General features: G+C 39.9%; 1 protein-coding gene across 5 annotated transcripts in view; it reads right to left on the bottom strand.

Annotated features, from left to right (window-relative positions):
- The window catches only part of Opa1 (OPA1, mitochondrial dynamin like GTPase), a 99,063-nt gene that overhangs the window by 11,733 nt on the left and 71,169 nt on the right, over nt 1–16,161 (bottom strand). For 4 of the 5 annotated variants that reach the window (XM_004643988.1, XM_023704132.1, XM_023704131.1 and 1 more), the window contains 2 exons: nt 4,163–4,237; nt 1,280–1,398 (listed from right to left, as the gene is read on the bottom strand). In XM_004643988.1, the coding sequence (XP_004644045.1) occupies nt 4,173–4,237 (65 nt within the window). In that variant the 3' untranslated portion in view covers nt 1,280–1,398; nt 4,163–4,172. Of the gene's footprint in view, nt 1–1,279; nt 1,399–4,162; nt 4,238–16,161 lie in introns of those variants that run through there. The other variant, XM_023704130.1, reaches the window with a different exon arrangement.

Below are 16,161 nucleotides of genomic sequence, written 5' to 3'. Positions count from 1 at the left end.
TAAAACAAATATTTACTGAGTTCAGAGTTTCTGAGACACAGTATTTTGTCCAATCTTGCATATTAAGGGTCACATCATCATAACGAAGAGTACATTGATGTAAAAAAAAAAAAGTGGAGGGCGGCATGGGAATCCTTACAAAGAAACCAATTCAAGAAAACTATAAAATGTAGAGCTTTGTAAAATAAAAACTGTCACATAATGAGCATTTTTATCAACATAAAAGGCTTAATACAAAGGTAGGAGATGAGAAAGATACTTTAAGTAACAATGGCATATTTCTTTGCTTTAAAATTCTTCAGCCAATTAAAAAAATGATGTACTGTGAAACACAAGCAAGTGTGGGGAGGGCACCGCTGCTGCCAACTGCAGCGAGTCCGGCTTTCACCTGCAAGGGACGGTCACGACTGCTCTACCTGCTGACCGACTTCTGGTTGAAATAGTATATGGGGTTAGGGATGTTGCTCAGTGGCACAGTGCTCGTCCAGGATGTGCAAGGTGCTGGGTTTGACTCCTACTACTACAAAAGAAAAGAAATGAAATAAAATGGTCACACGAGGAAAAGCCATTTCCTTATGCCTACCTCAAATGTTCGACATGATGCTCAGTGAAACTATGCAACTGATTATCCTTAATCTTCCTCATCGTGTGTCATAACGCAATGACTCTATCAACAGGGAAAAGTCTGCTGTGCACAGAAAGGCTAACCCAAGTATGTAACATCTAAAATGGATATTTTCACTGGATACAGAGAATGGGAAAATATCAAAGAGGAGGGAAGCTGGCTTCCAGGGCAAATTTCTAAGTTAGCAACAAAAGGCTTAAGTTTTTAAAATGAATTTACACTGAATTGTTGTCATTCAAACGAGTTCTTCTGCTAGCCAGTTTTTTCACATGGTAAATGTAAATGGACTGTCATAGTCAAATGGTTCCTTGGATATAGACATTATAGGTACCAATGATAATTTAGTAGGCTACCATCATTTTATATACAACTGATAATTCTTAAAAACTGCTGTATGTTTTATTTCACATCAGCTAGGCATTACATTTCTGGGAGAGAAACCAAGGTGAGTAACATCTGCTAATGAATGACACCAGTGCCTCCACAGAAGACAGCAAGCAGCAGCGGGTCTCTCGTCTTCTCTGCCACAGCTAGGGCCACAGCAGTCCCGTTAGCCCACGCTGCCCCGCAGTACCAGGGGACTCCTGCGCCACCCCCACTGTTCTTCCATTCTGGAGGCAGCTGATGGCTAGTGTACCGGTACCAAAGGTGAGTCTGTCACTCTTTGACTTATTGTGTTTAGAAAGGTGGACGGCAGAAGAGGAGGCAGGACAAAAGACCGAAGTGTTCTTTCTTCAGATATACGCAGAGGTGATTACATTATCAGTAGGAATCTGTAAAAATAAGGTCATTTGATAAATCTAGGTCTGAAGAGACAAATGCAAAATCTCTACACAAGGGCCAGCCAAGTAACTTAGCAGATTAAGGCACCTGCAAGCAGGTGCAGGGGCTGGGGCTGGAGGTTCGATTCCTGGGCCTGCCAAGCTGGCCCCACCCCAGGGTGCGCTGAGACAGCAGTTGATCTAGTAGTGAGACCCTAAACACCCTGTAGACCTTTACCTAAAAAAAAAAAAAAAATTCTAGACAAACTTTATCACTTTATGATCATAAAATACTGAGATTTCACTGTGTAAGTTTGGCAGTTTTACTAAAACTATTTAGAATCCTGCCTACCATAAAATATTAGCATAATTGTATCAAACATGATATACCAATAAAAGTATGCTGGAATTAGTTCTCTTTTTTAAATGCTCTTTTTGTTTTAAATATTTATTTATTTGGTACAGGGTCTAGCTACACAGCTCAAACTCGTAGTGATCATCCTGTCTCAGCCTCCCCAGCACTAGGATTACAGGTGTGCACCACCACACCCGGTTTCAGTGGCTGTGTGGTGCAGGGCCGGCATGGTGTGAGGTACTAGGGATCAAACCTGGGTCCCTGTGCTTGCCATGCAGGCACTTAGAGCACTGAGCTATCTTCCCAGCCCTGGAATTAATTTCTTACACAATGAGCTTAGAATAAATTAAAATTGGTGCTGAAGGAATCTGTATAGCCATGTTGAGTATGAACACTCTCAGCAAATATTAAAATTAAAATTACTGAAAACTAATTTTCTTAAAAAGCAAAACTATCATACTGAGAAATCTCACATCTTAAAATTATAACTGAGAACTACTCCTTCAGCTTCTTGGTAACTTCATAAAATGGCTGGAACGAAGCAAGACTACCATTCGGCTAGATTGGCTTGCTTGCTCATTTATTGACTGATTGATTGAGGCTCAGCTGCCCTGCTCGAGCCGTGGTCCCTGTGCTTGCCTAACCTTGACCACTGAGCCTCCTTGCCGGCCCCAGATTTGCTCTTTTAAGAGGCCCTGCAATGCACAGAACAGTTCATCCGTGCAAGGCACTCATACTTCCCGAGTTCAGAGTCCTGAACCCGCAGGGCTGGAAGGGGCTTAGAGCCTGGCAGTCAGGGGCAAGGAAGTCAGGCTGGCTCCCCCTGGCCAGGGCTTCTCCATGCAGGACCAGCTGCCTCTCAGGACTGACCTGGGCTACTTGGGGAACAGGCACTCTGACAGAGAAAGTCCACATGCTGTTGGCCACGGCCACTCTAGAAGCCATGCTGACCAAGGCAGAGCACAGCCACTATTATGTGACACACTGGGTAGCTCTGGACGTCTTCATGTTCGTTACACCCCCACCCCAGCAACACAGCTTATGTTTTTACTACGATTTCTGTGGCGTTCCTGAAATTTCTCCCTCAAAGGCTAGAGGTATCTAAACAAGATGTCATATGAACTCTGATGCTACAGAAAAGGCCCAAATTAAGAAGGCATTAGAAGTGTCCATCTCTGCTAGCGACTATTCATAAAGACTATTATGACTAGGATAATACTGGAACATCTTATGGTTTAAAATAAATTTTTAGGTATAGAAGATACATACAACATTTATAAACACAGACACTTATATAACAAAACTAATTGTGGCTTGTGCCAGAGAATTCCGTATTTCTGTAGGCTTCTCTACATCTGTCTGAAAACAACCAAACAGAGCTTGAACTCTGTCCCCGCCTGCTCACCGAGCCTGTCTCAGCACCCTGCCCCCAGTCTGCTTCCCGCCAGTGAGGAGTGGACGTGGGGCAGAGGGGGCCAGGAAGGGGGCTTTTCAGGGCCGCTCCTTGGTTCTGACGGTGCCGCCGGGTGCCTGCCACGCAGTTCTCACAAGAAAGTGACAAAATACTCTATGTGAGCGAGCGACAGCGGCACAACCTCAGCACTCCTCTTCTCCAGGCTCTTGCCCAGAGGCAGATGACTTCCTGGTTGGAATTTTCATGGATAATGAGCAGCCGACTAATACCAATCGAAGCCCTTCAGTGAGTCTCTCAGGAGGAACATTCCCATAATGCCACACTAGAATCAGGCAGGAGTCAACATCGCCAGGACAGCAATGCATTCTAGGTGATATAAGGGGCTTCTGACAGGAAAAGGCCTTCCCCAAATATTTTTAAATGATAGACTAAGAGTAAGAATTATGAAATTTTTTAGGTAAGCCAAATAAATAAAAAGCTTTTAAAGATGGATATTTAACATATGCAGCCGGGCATGGCGGCACACCTGTAATCCCAGCACTCAGGTGGCTGAGGCAGGAGGATCATTGAGAGTTTGAGACCAGCCTTGGCTACAAAGTGAGTTCACAGCCAGCCTGAACTTCACAGCAAGATCCTGTCTCAAATGGGGGTCAAAAAAAAAAAGCACAGTAAGAATATTTAACATATGCATAACTATTCACTATGAACAAAACAGTAGGAATAAAACAATGACAACTATAGTTAAATGCTTTACAGGCAGAAAATTGGGAGTCACCTGAATATTACAAAATGTCTTAGCCCTTTGTTCACCTTTGTTCTGTCTGGTTTATTTCAGGCTGAAGGTAACCAAGTTACTCAAATGAACACTGTATGCTAGCTTCAGAGATTCATGCCATTGAAATTGTAAGGAACGAGCTGGCTATAGTCAAGCAGAAGAAACTACCAGGAAGGCTTAAAATAAAAGCTTTGCACTTAGTAACCAATGTAGTAGCACAAGTTTTACTCACTTAATACAATTTATTTCTCTTGGTGAAGAGCTTCAATGAAAGCATCAAGTTTTTCTTGAATTTCTCTAACTTTCTCTGTGGAGAAAGAAAAAAAAATATTTCTCAAAAACATCTCAAATTATAGGAAATATTAATTTATTAAATGTTCTGGTATGCTTTTCTAACTCTTTAGAAGAACAGGAAGAATTGGAGGCTTAGTACCTCAGATCCAAGTGACGTCCAGACGCACTGGTGGAGCACTGCTTAGCCAGTTTTTGGAAGGAAAGGAAGTGAGGTGTGTGACAGCCCCACTGGGGAAGCAAATAAAGGCTATGGACTCTTACAGGGAAAAATGTATTCAAAATACATGTATAATTACGGGTATAATCTTAAGAAACTTTCTGATTCTTTAAAGTATTATTAAGCATTCATAATCAGTGATGTCTGAAACAAGAAAATAAAACGATTTTTATAAATTTTTTAAAAACTAAGTATTTACCTTGCCTACAAATGAAAAATGCTTTTTAAGTATAAAGTAATGGAAGAAGTTACAGAGGAAAGATCAACCAATTATGACTAGAATTACTTTCATTCGTATGTCAGAATATCATAAAATTAAAGACAAAACTAGGGGAAATATTTACAACAAACAGATAAAGGCAATAATGTTTCAAAAATACATACCAAGAAAAGTATCAGTTGCCAAAGAATAAAGTTTCAAAGTACTACAACCACTAAAGGTGAGTCTACATTACTTGCCTTTCCAGTTTTAGTTTCAAGGCTTCCAACAGAACCTCTAATCTCTCTCTGAAAAATGTAGATTTCCTCCACAAAACCAAGCACTCTCGAGTGCACGCCCATCTCTCTTGAAAGCCCTCAAGTCATGACTCATTGCTCTGCCAATGACTTTACCTTCCATTCCTGGTTCAGAGTATAGGTTACATTAAATGTGGCAATAGATACTTTCCTTCCTTGGACACAAGTATCGTGGGAATTACCAGCTGAAGGGAACTGATTCATCTACAATCAGTGATGTGGGAGTAAAACTGCTAAGCCATCTTCTATCCACCAGAAAAATGAAAGATGCATTTCATATTCAACATCTGTACCTTTGCATTTAAAAGGGATCTGTAAAACTGAAAATTTAAGTGTCTCATTTTTTATTCACTGGCAAGGAGTCACTGGTTATTAGTAGCCAAGAAAAGGAGGAGTTGTCCTTTTTATAAATTTTTCTTAGCACTGCAAGAAATCAACAAAGCCTACTATGACCGCATACAAGGAGCATAATATTATTCTATTCTTTTTCTAGTAACCCAGCCCTAGCTCTGGGTTTCTGGTGTTAGGTGAGGACTAACAAAAGCCTGCAGGACAGGAAGGCTCTTTTGTCTTAATAAAACTATTAACTTAGAAATTATGATTCTAGTTACCACAATAGCAGCATTTTCTTCTCTTCTAAGATTAAGGTAGAGAAAATTATCCTGACCTGATTTCTCTTAGAAACTGAGTTTGTATTTTTTGGTGGGCTACTTTCCATTTCTCAAACACTAGTTAAAACAGTAATATACTTGCTTTCCCCAAATACGGTCAGTCCTTAATTCTAAAATTAATCCATCTGGCTGCTTAGAAACAGATGAACTAATTTTCTTCAATAAACATTTAGAAAGTTTTACATGTATCCTTCATTAGCTAACAATTTTTTTTTTTTTGGGGGGGAGGGAGGGGAACCAGGGATTGAACCCAGACCCTTGCGTTTGCCAGGGAAGCACTTACTCCACTGAGCCATCTCCCCAGCCCCACTAACACATTTTTTAAAAGGATGATGGTAGAAGAAAAAGATTTTCTAAGCAGCGTCATAGAATATTGAAAGTTAAACAAACAAACAAATTTACCTCAAATGGCACAACTGAAAACAACTGGAAATCTGAGGAGGTGTTTTGAGCCTTAGCAACTACCCTACACGCTTCATGGAGAAATCTATTTGGGAATGCTGTAGTAAATGCAGCGAAAATCCGGTTCCGTTTGACATAGGATTTGGGGGCCTGGGAGCCCCACTCTGACACTGTGTGTCAGTGAGCTCCATCCTCAGCTCCCAGACTGCACCGGTGCCGCACAGCGGCGTCCTCTCAGGGCTGCAGAGCAAGCGCCATCTGCATGAGCAATGCCCAGAGCCACTCTGCGGTGGGAGTCTAACCCTGTGAACATCTAAGTGAAACAAAAAACCTTCTAAAGCTCATTGGAAGGCAACTTTTTTTTTGTATGACAGTCACTGGATTATTTGATGTGAAAACCACAGTATAAAAAACTTCCAATTGGCTGCAGCTTCTCCCTTTTTGCTCTTGCTGTTTTGAACTACCATGAACTGCTGCTCTCTGCCATGTGCCACCCGGCCTCAGAGCCAGCTGATTATGGACTGAAACCTCCACAAACTATGAACTAAAAAAATCTTTTCCTCCTTAAAACAAAACAAAGAGGGTATACTTTTTTTTTGTGAAACCGGGGATTGAACTCAGGCCCTTGTGCTTGCCAGGGAAGCGCTTATTCTACTGAGCCATCTCCCCGGCCCCAAGAGGGTGTATTTTTACAAAGTTTTAAAATTATGATAAGAGGGCATAGTGCTACTTTGCTTTGAAACCTCAAGAATGGCACAGAGCAACTATAGTAAGTTACTGGAAGTGATGGGGACTGGAGGTGTTATAAGAAAAAAGAAGGGCTGGTGAGATAGCTCAGTGTTAGGCAAGCGCAGGGACCCAGGTTTGATTCCTGGCACCACAGGCTGTGCTGGCCCCACCCCACCCCTGGGCATGCTGAGCCAACCACTGAGACGGGGTGTGGTGGCACACGCCTGTAATCACAGTGCTGGGGAGGCTGAAAATGGGAGGATCACCATGAGTCTCAGCTGCATAGTGAGATCCTGTACAAAATACATTAAAAAAAAAAAAAAAAAAGGTAGTCTGTTGTACCCTTTTCACACTATAAAAAAGGATTCATACATTTGTTATCCTGTCACCTATCCCACGCACCTGATGGAATGATACAGGGCACAGGTGATTTCCTACCCGTGAGGAACATTTCTTGCTTTTTCCCTCATTCCCAATTTTGTCTACTACATCTGGCATGATTTCAAACTGCACCTTCCATCAGGTCCTCACTCAGCCCTGTGGGTATCATTGCTAGAGACGGCGATGTTGAAGCTTAAAGAAGTGGTCCTGCTTCTATCTCTCTGATTCAGAAATGCGTACTAGATGGGTGACCATCTGCTGAATCTATCTGGTGGCAAAGAGTGTGCTTGTTGTAAATTTTACTTTTATATGAAATAAGACATACTTCGGTAAAAATCAAGGTTGAGTATAGGTTATCATGGCTAATTATAAAACAAACTCATTTTCCTATTAAATATTTGAATGAAACATTTGTAACTAGAAACTTACTAAAAATATTGTGATTTACTTCATAAATCAAAGCGACTCAGGAAAGGATTAACAACTATTTCTGTCACACAGTCCTATATGCAGTGAATAGGGAGTCCACTTTCCATTTATCCAAAGTTGACTTAAAAGATGAGCTATTTCAAACATCAATTCATTGTGCTTCTTGATTGAGTCATGAATATTCCCATAATCCCCAGCTCATAAACCACCAGCTCAATGAATGAGGCTGCTTTCCTTTTTTCTTTTCTTCAGATGACTTGACACCCATTCACATTTTGGGCCTCTTTATCTCCACGTGAAATGATACTGCTACTCTCATTTTCTTTTAGTGTTTTCTGATACTTGCTTTAAAAATCTCAAATATAGACTAATCTGTAATTAGGTTTTGAATACACTGTGAATGCAAAAGGCCAAATCTGAGAGAAGGTTCATTTCAGTGCTTAATAAAGAGTTTAGAACAGGGACAAAGAGCCACACACAAAACTCTACCACAGGCACTGAAATAACCCTTTTACAACTTTTGATGTTTTTGAAGAAAACGGGAATGAGCTGCAAACTTACTGGTGCAGTGCAGTGTGCCATAAGCACTCCCCCAGACCCCAGCGCACCTCGGCGTAACTACTAACGGCTGCAGACCACATTTTGTGACACCTCATAGGTAAGATTCTAGTGAGGAGTGTTTTCATGAAAGGACTGAAAGTTAAAGGAACATTCACCCTGTAACACATGTTCTTAAACAGGTTTGCTTTTTATAGACAATTACTTATAAAAGTTTCCTTTTGGTAAAAGACTGTAGGATATGGAGAAATAAGGGCGGAGCGAATAAGAGACCAGATTCAAGATGATCAAAATTACTGTCAAAACCTTAGATTCAGTGCAAGAAAAAAAATGTGTACTTTTATATCTGATGAAAACATGAACTAGAGACCACAGTCAAATGTGTATAGCCCAATCTTGCATATTGGGCTGAAGGCTATGAGTTTTCTTCCCTAAAAGGGGCACAACTACTTTTAAACAGACTCAATAATACAGAGGTAAACAGAAGTAGTTCTGTTTGTTACCGAAGTAGGAGGCATTAATTCCTATGGGCTTGGCACTGTCAAAGCTGGGTTAGCAGACTTCCGGAGTTTATGGAGTTTAGCTTATTATTTGAAAAATTCAAATGAAAACTTCTGCTTGGGACAAAGTTGCATCCAGTTTTCTAACAACTATTTATTTGGACTAAGTAAGAGCTATAACTGCTAACTGTACATTTCTAAGTGGAAAAAAATATGTGTACTATGGTAAACTTTTTCTAATATGTACATTTTATAAAAATACACAATAACAAAAGGCTTGATAATTAAAACTAAATTCCTGGAATAGCTCACTAATAATCAATGGGGCAGTCATGGTATGCCATTTTTGTAAAGGGGAAACATAATGGATGGTATACATTGTTATTACTCTGAACCTGTGGGAAGGTTATAGTTCTGGATTAACTAACTTACTGCTTTAAAATTTAGAAAGCCACCTGTGACCCCAGCACTTGTGAGGCTGAGGCAGGAAAATCACTGTGAGCTTCAGACCAGCCTGGGGTACACAGTGACTTTAAGGTCAGCGTGAACTCCAGAGCAAGACCCTGTCACAAACAAACAACTCAGACTAACGCGTACTGCCCTAATGCATCACATGTTTATAACTGCATTTTTTTTTTACCTTTTTATTTATTCCTTAGTGCTTCTTTATTTATTTGACCTTAACCTCTAGTTAAAAAAAAAAAAAAAAAAAGGTATCACAAAATGCAGCATTTTTCTTAAAGGGCTACATGCTTCATTTGGGAAAGATCAGTTTTATGATGTTTCCAAGAATCAATGTAGGGAACCACCAGGAACTACTTATACAAATAATATACTTGGGGAAAAAGCCTGTCATTTCAAAGAACCTACCTAGTCCAGCAGAGATGTTCATGAACATTTTTATTGTTTAGTCATTCATAACTCAGTCAGCTGACTGAACAAAATTTAATTCAAAAGTTAAAAAGTATTAAAAATACTACTCCATCACCCCAAACCCATATGGTTTAGTAGAAAACCTTATGAAACAGTGAGGTAAATTATAAACTACGTTGTTAAATATATAAATACCTCAAGAGCGACATGTAGAAAGTTCAGCTTTTTAAACTACGTATTTAAAAGACCTCCTGATGCAAGCATTACTGTGATGAATACCTCTTCAAATACTTTATAGTTTGAAGTGTATTCTTTGAAAGACTTCAGTGTGAACACGGACTAACCTTCTATTCAGGTTTTTGTACTTGATAGGCCCTTTGATCCTTGGAAGTAGATGTCAACTCTGATTTTAGTGGAGTTACCTATTAATGATTATGGATCTGCCTCAATTAACGAACAGCGGTGTCATTCCAGATGCTTGTCACTGTCAACTAGTATAACACCTTGAGTTTTTGGCTACCTGGTTGCTACAAAAAGATGCACTGTTCACGGAAGGTGGAATGCAGGAACTGCAACTCATTCGGTCCTTTGCATAAGCCAGACCAGAACGCCATGTTCTTGGACCTCCCTTAGCACTACCTGCTGCGGGCCTCCGCCGAGAAGCACTACAGTACAGAGGCCCGAGAAATTCTGGATCACACGCACTCATCTGGTCGGGGTGGCATCTGATGCAATGTCCACTGAAGAGCTCTGATGGAAGATGCTTCCGTCAGGTGTGTGAACCAGGGACACCTGTGCTCCCCTGAGGGAGACACTGCTGTGCTGTGGTCTGAGCCACCGTGGCCAGGGCTGGCGATGTGGCCTTCCTTCCCCTGGGCACCAGCCAATGACCTCTAGCAAGAGTACACAGAACCCATGGGGCTGGTGAGATGGCTCAGTGGTCTAAAGCACCTACTTGGAACAAGCTTAGCGAAGCACAGGGACTGCGGTTCAATACCCCAGCACCACATGTCAGCCAGCCCTGCCCCCTGGTGGGCTGAGCTGGCCACACACACACACACACACACACACACAAATAAAAGAGTACACAGGACCCTTAATTAAATGTGGGTTTGAGGGGTTATTAATCTAACACTAACTTTTACTTTATTTCATTGGCCCAGGTTTTACTTCAGTATTTTTATCTTTTGCATAGCATGCATGTTGTAAGCTATATCAAATCCTTTTTGGTAAGTCAGAGGATCAATAATCAAATTAATAAGCTTGTTTCCAGAAGATATTCCATTAGCCAGCTGTTCACACAATATACCATGATATTCTAATATTGGTAATGCCTCTTAACCAGCAGCATAAGATCACTCTGCAAGGTCAGGGTGGGGACGGCAATGCTTGTCACACTTAGCCTGGGAGTTATTGCTGTCTGGGAAAAATATTTCCTTTTCTTACGCTCCATTCTTTAAAAACACATTATAAGTATCTATAGTATTTACTTTCAGCAACAAAAGTGAGGTACAGTTTTATGGGATTCACAACCATCTTTTCAAGTGTGAAAGCTAGAAAGCTTCTAGCCTAAGATCACAGCTGCCTGCTGTACTTCACTTTGCACACAAAATCTTGTATATTATGTCAACTCAAGTTATGACCCCCAAACTTTGAAAAATTACTCCATCTGCTCATTAGTAATACTTTTTCTCAAAAAAGATTGAAGTATATATCTTAAAATAAATACATTTATTTTGGTCCATAAGAAACCTAAATACCAAGAATATTTTTAAAAACATAATTTAAGAAATAATTTGAGAGGATCTTACAAAGTCACAAAAATACTCTGCCCCAATCAGTTAAATATACATTAAAATGCATCTTTTTTTTTTTAAACCCCTTTTTCTGATTTATTTTGTTGGGAGGAAAGTTGAAACATTTTAAGAAAAGGAAAACCACCCAGGCAGCCCTTAAAGAAACAGGACATCATTTATCTCCGGTAAAGACAGATTTATACGAAGAGGGCCCCTTCTGTTCCTTTAAGTCTGCAAAACAGATGGGAAGTGAATGGACAATCAATGGGACAAGAAAACATGTGGGAGGTGCTGCTGCATGTACTATCCCAGCACAAGAAAGAGGTCAAGATTGTAACTGCTTGACTGGGCCCTGGAAAGGGTCTTTCTTCAGGCTGTTACAAAGACAAACGCTGTTCCTCATCCCGCTGTCAAACTGTTATAAATATAGGTTTGTCAAAACACCCTCAGTTCCCCGGGTTGTAAAAAGCAGGCAAAACAGATGAATGACTCATAAGAGTGATTCTTAAATAATCAACTTATTAACGTATTTTTAAAAGTGAAAGAAAATAATGTAAGATCAGAGAATGTAATTGTTTATTAACCAAAACTCCCCCCACAGAATTAAGAATCATAGGCTTCAATAATGTTATAAATTGAGATGAACTGCAGGACGAAATACAAGTTATATTTCTCAAATAGGCTAGAATATTAAGATGAAGCAGTGCTAACCCTGTCACAGGAGCAGGGAGCCCTGCTCTGGTGGGCCTGCATGCACTGCTGATTGTCATAGCCCACTGAGAGCCACAACGATGGAGAGGCCGAGAATCATCTCTCTGAAGGGTTTCCAACCAGAAACACTTCAGATTTTGTAATTTTTGTCTTTTGAACTATCTGCTTAGATTTCAATGGCTTAACATCCCTACTCTAAAAATCCAAATTCCAAAATATGCCAAAATCCAAAATTGAGAATGCTATGTCAGCAACTTACAAGGTTCAGGTTTTGGAGCCTTTCCCACTTTGGATCAGGAATGCTCACCCTATGTTGGTTTCATAAATTAGAATAAGGCTCAGAGAAATGAAAATCACTTCATAATTGATTTCACGTTAAGTTAGAAAATCGCCTTTAAGTTTTAAATTACAATTTTTTTTCTGCAGAAAAGGAAAATTACAAAATTGAAATAGCAATGAGAATACAGAGGTTTATAATTGAGTTGTCTTTTTTAAGGAGTTAAACAATTTTGTATGGCGACAAACCCACTGTTCTTTTTTTTCAAATGTATTCTTTTTTTTTTTTTTTTTGCGGAACCAGGGATTGAACTCAGGCCCTCGAACTTGCCAGGGAAGTGCTTATTCCCCTGAGCCATCTCTCCGGCCCCGTATTTGGTTGTTATAGGGTCACACTACACAGCTCAGACTCAGTGATCCTCCTGCTTTCAGCCTTCCCAGTGCTGGGATTGCTGGCATACGTCACTAGACCCAGACTCTGTGGCTGGCTCAGCCTGCCCTGGGGGTGGGGCCGGCGTGGCATGTGATGTTGGGGATCAAACTCCCTGCTCTTGCCCAAGCAGGTGTTTTAGTCTGCTGAGCTATATCATTGGCCCTGTTCTAGATTCTTAATGACTACTTTCATTGGGAGAGCAGAGTCTAAAACTAGCTGATGATAAAAATGCAAAACAGGAACACCAAATTATGTGAATTGGGTTATATATACTTACAAACACAAACCCAAAGACTGAAGACGAGCAGAATCCTAAAACAATTCTAAGATCATATCTGTAACATATACTGTTAGCCCTACCTTTACCATAAATATTTATTTAATCATTAATCTAAATAAACATTGATTTCCCTAGCTGAACAACAGGGATAATGCCTTGCAAGATGTGTAAGTTTTCCAAAGCATAAAGCACTATACAAATGTGAGTGACAGACATGACAGTGTCAAGCAGGATATGGATTCCAAAGTACCAAAGGACCCAGTTACAAGGGGATTTCCTATTCCTCACTGCCCACCTAGATCACTGCTTTCTTTTGATTTTCAGTAAACCTGGGGAAAGTCATGTCAGTAAAAGTGAGAATAAAAGCAGAGCAGGCCAACATTCAGTTTTTCTGAGTAAAAGAGAATCAAGGAGCCAAACTGTATGGAAGGATCAATCTGTTGGTTGTAAGAGGAGAAGGATTTGAACATAATGGAGGAAAGGAGAGGGACAGAGTGAAGACCCAAGCATCTACATAAGGCTAGGTGGAAGGTTAACATTCCAAGGAGAGTGAATTTTGGTACAAATTACATTACAATTGGTCTCAGGAATACTTGAAATATATAAAGCAACTGGTACTACATATAGGATTATTCTCATTAATGCTATTTATACTTGTGAATGAATTATTTTTGGGGTCCGGGGAGATGGCTCAGTAGAATAAGCACTTCCCCGGAAAGCGTAAGGTCCTGAGTTCAATTCCTGGTTAAAAAAAAAAAAAAAAAAAAGAATTCATTGATGAATTAGTTTTGAATTAAGGTTATATAAAAGAAAGGGAACTATATTTAGCCCATTCTCACAGATGAGAAACTAGAAATAAGGGCAGGAATAATAAACTAAAAATGTTGGGGTAAAAGGAAGCCGATTTAAGAGTTCATCATGAAAACCATGTTTTAGAAATTATGTCCTTAGGATCACACTCAAAATTCTGCAAAACAATGATGTTACTGTGGTAACGTCTGGCTGGTGAGTTATTTACAAAACACTGCCATCTCCATTTGCTAATTATCACAATGTGAATGTACTAGTTCTTTGGTAATCATAGTAATAATAATGATGATGAGAACAAAAATTGATTGAACAGGGCTGGGGAGATAGCTCAGTAGAATAAGTGCTTGGCTGGAAAGCACAAGGTCCTGAGATCAATCCCTGGTACTGTGCAAAAAAAAAAAAGAAAAAAAAATGATGATGATAATAGGATGTTCAAAGAAAAATTCTAAAATTCTGCTAGTGTACTTGGTGAAGATCTAACACAGATCTGTGTGTCTGACTCAGTGTGAAGTGGTGTCATAAAAGCAAAGACTGAAGATTAAAACTCCAAAATTCCTGGCTCAGAAAGGAGATCTAAGTGAAGTTAAAAATAGCAATTTTTTTTTCTACAATTCAGAAATTAAGAGTTGAGAATAGATGAAAGAGCATTTCTAAGAAAACGTTAAAGTGGAACATTCTGTATGTAGGAGGTAACTAATGAAAGAGAAAATCTACTACCTAAAATGGGCTGCACAGCTTGAAAACTTCCCTAGCTCATGAAGGACACCACCAATTCATTTGGAGAGCACAGATCCAAAACAGGAAACTAGTGGAAGTGAGACGAATTCAGTGTGATTTCCAACCATACCACGAGAAGCAATTTCAGCCTGGTCCATGCAGTCACTGTCAGTATCCCAACTGAGGCAGTTATTTGGGAAAATACTTGGTACTTTTAAGATTATATTAGCTCCACCATGTGCATGATTAGGATAACTTAAAGTATGAAATCTCTACGTAATTTTGAACTGTTCTCATTTGGACAAAAAGCATGTAGGAATGTATGACGTAATAAAGAAGTAAAATTCCTTTTGTTCTTAACCCATTTCCCCAGCTACTGTACCATGAGACTGGAATTTCACAGAGGTTATCAGTTCAGCACGTGTCAACCCCTCACACTAACATAAAAATTAAAAAAAAGCAAAGCTGGGAGGATGGCTCAGTAGACTAAATGCTTGTCTGGTAAGCGTAAGGTTGTGAGTTCAATCCCCAGTACCAAAAAAAAAAAAAGAGGCCCTACCCTAAAAAAAAGAAGAACCAAACAGTGTTTAATCTCAACTTTAACCCTCCCCCGCCCCCATACTGGTAATTAAATCCAGAGCCTTCATGTTGAGCTGAATCTCCAGCCCTTGTCTTACATAATCTGAGACTGGTTCTAAGTTGCCCAGGTGAGACTTACACTTGTGACTCTCTTGCCTCAGCCCCATAGAGTGCCATGACTACAGGCACGTGCCACCATAAAATAAAATAAAACTTTCACTCTAATGTTTCTCCTTGAGGAAATGGGAGCAAGCATTAGAAGGGAAAGAGCCTAACTTCTTGTTCTGAATATGTGCACTAGGGTTTTTAAAACTTAAAGTAATCTCAGCAGAATATAAATGAAACTTTATTTTTTATTTTATTTATTTATTTTTGCGGTACCAGGGATTAAACTCAGGACCTTACTATCTCCCCATTCCTGCAAGTGAAACTTTAAAATGACACACAGCAAATTCAATCTCTAGATTACTGAAGAGAATATTGTCTCAGACCTGAATTTAAAGTAAGAAAAAATACTTGCTAAGTACTAGTAGCCTATATAATATTTGCTAAGTACTAGTAGCCTATATAATATTTACAAGTAAATATCCTTTCAATCTCATACCAATTTATCAATATCCCTCAATTGTGACCCTGAAAGACTCAGCCCATGAAAAATGTGCTTTATTCTGTAAGCTCCACTTTGAGTCTAGATTTCCTCATCAACAACCTGGAAATGCTACGGAGGCCGCATCATACCCACTGTGTGTCTAAACAACCACTTCTCTTACATGGTGAGTCTGCCCAAGGACTGCTTTATTCTGTGTGCTAGCTCTATCTTTTGAGGGGGCTGGGAGGGCTGGAACACAAAGGAGAACCCTGTCTCTCTGTGCAAATTCAAGGGAAAAGCAGCTCTGTCCTACCTGCCTGAGCGGCTTTGTGGACTCCATCTTAGCATGAAAAATGCATTTTGCTCTGGCAGAACTGAACACACAACCACTTTTGCCAGGGAAGGGTGCTTTAAAGAGTTCAAGTACTGATAATATGAAACAGAAATAAGTTATCCATTTTGTAACAGAA

Source organism: Octodon degus, unplaced genomic scaffold (assembly GCF_000260255.1).
Source record: "Octodon degus isolate 3935 unplaced genomic scaffold, OctDeg1.0 scaffold00189, whole genome shotgun sequence".
Lineage (NCBI taxonomy): Eukaryota > Metazoa > Chordata > Mammalia > Rodentia > Octodontidae > Octodon > Octodon degus.
This window is presented reverse-complemented; position numbering and strand designations above follow the sequence as displayed.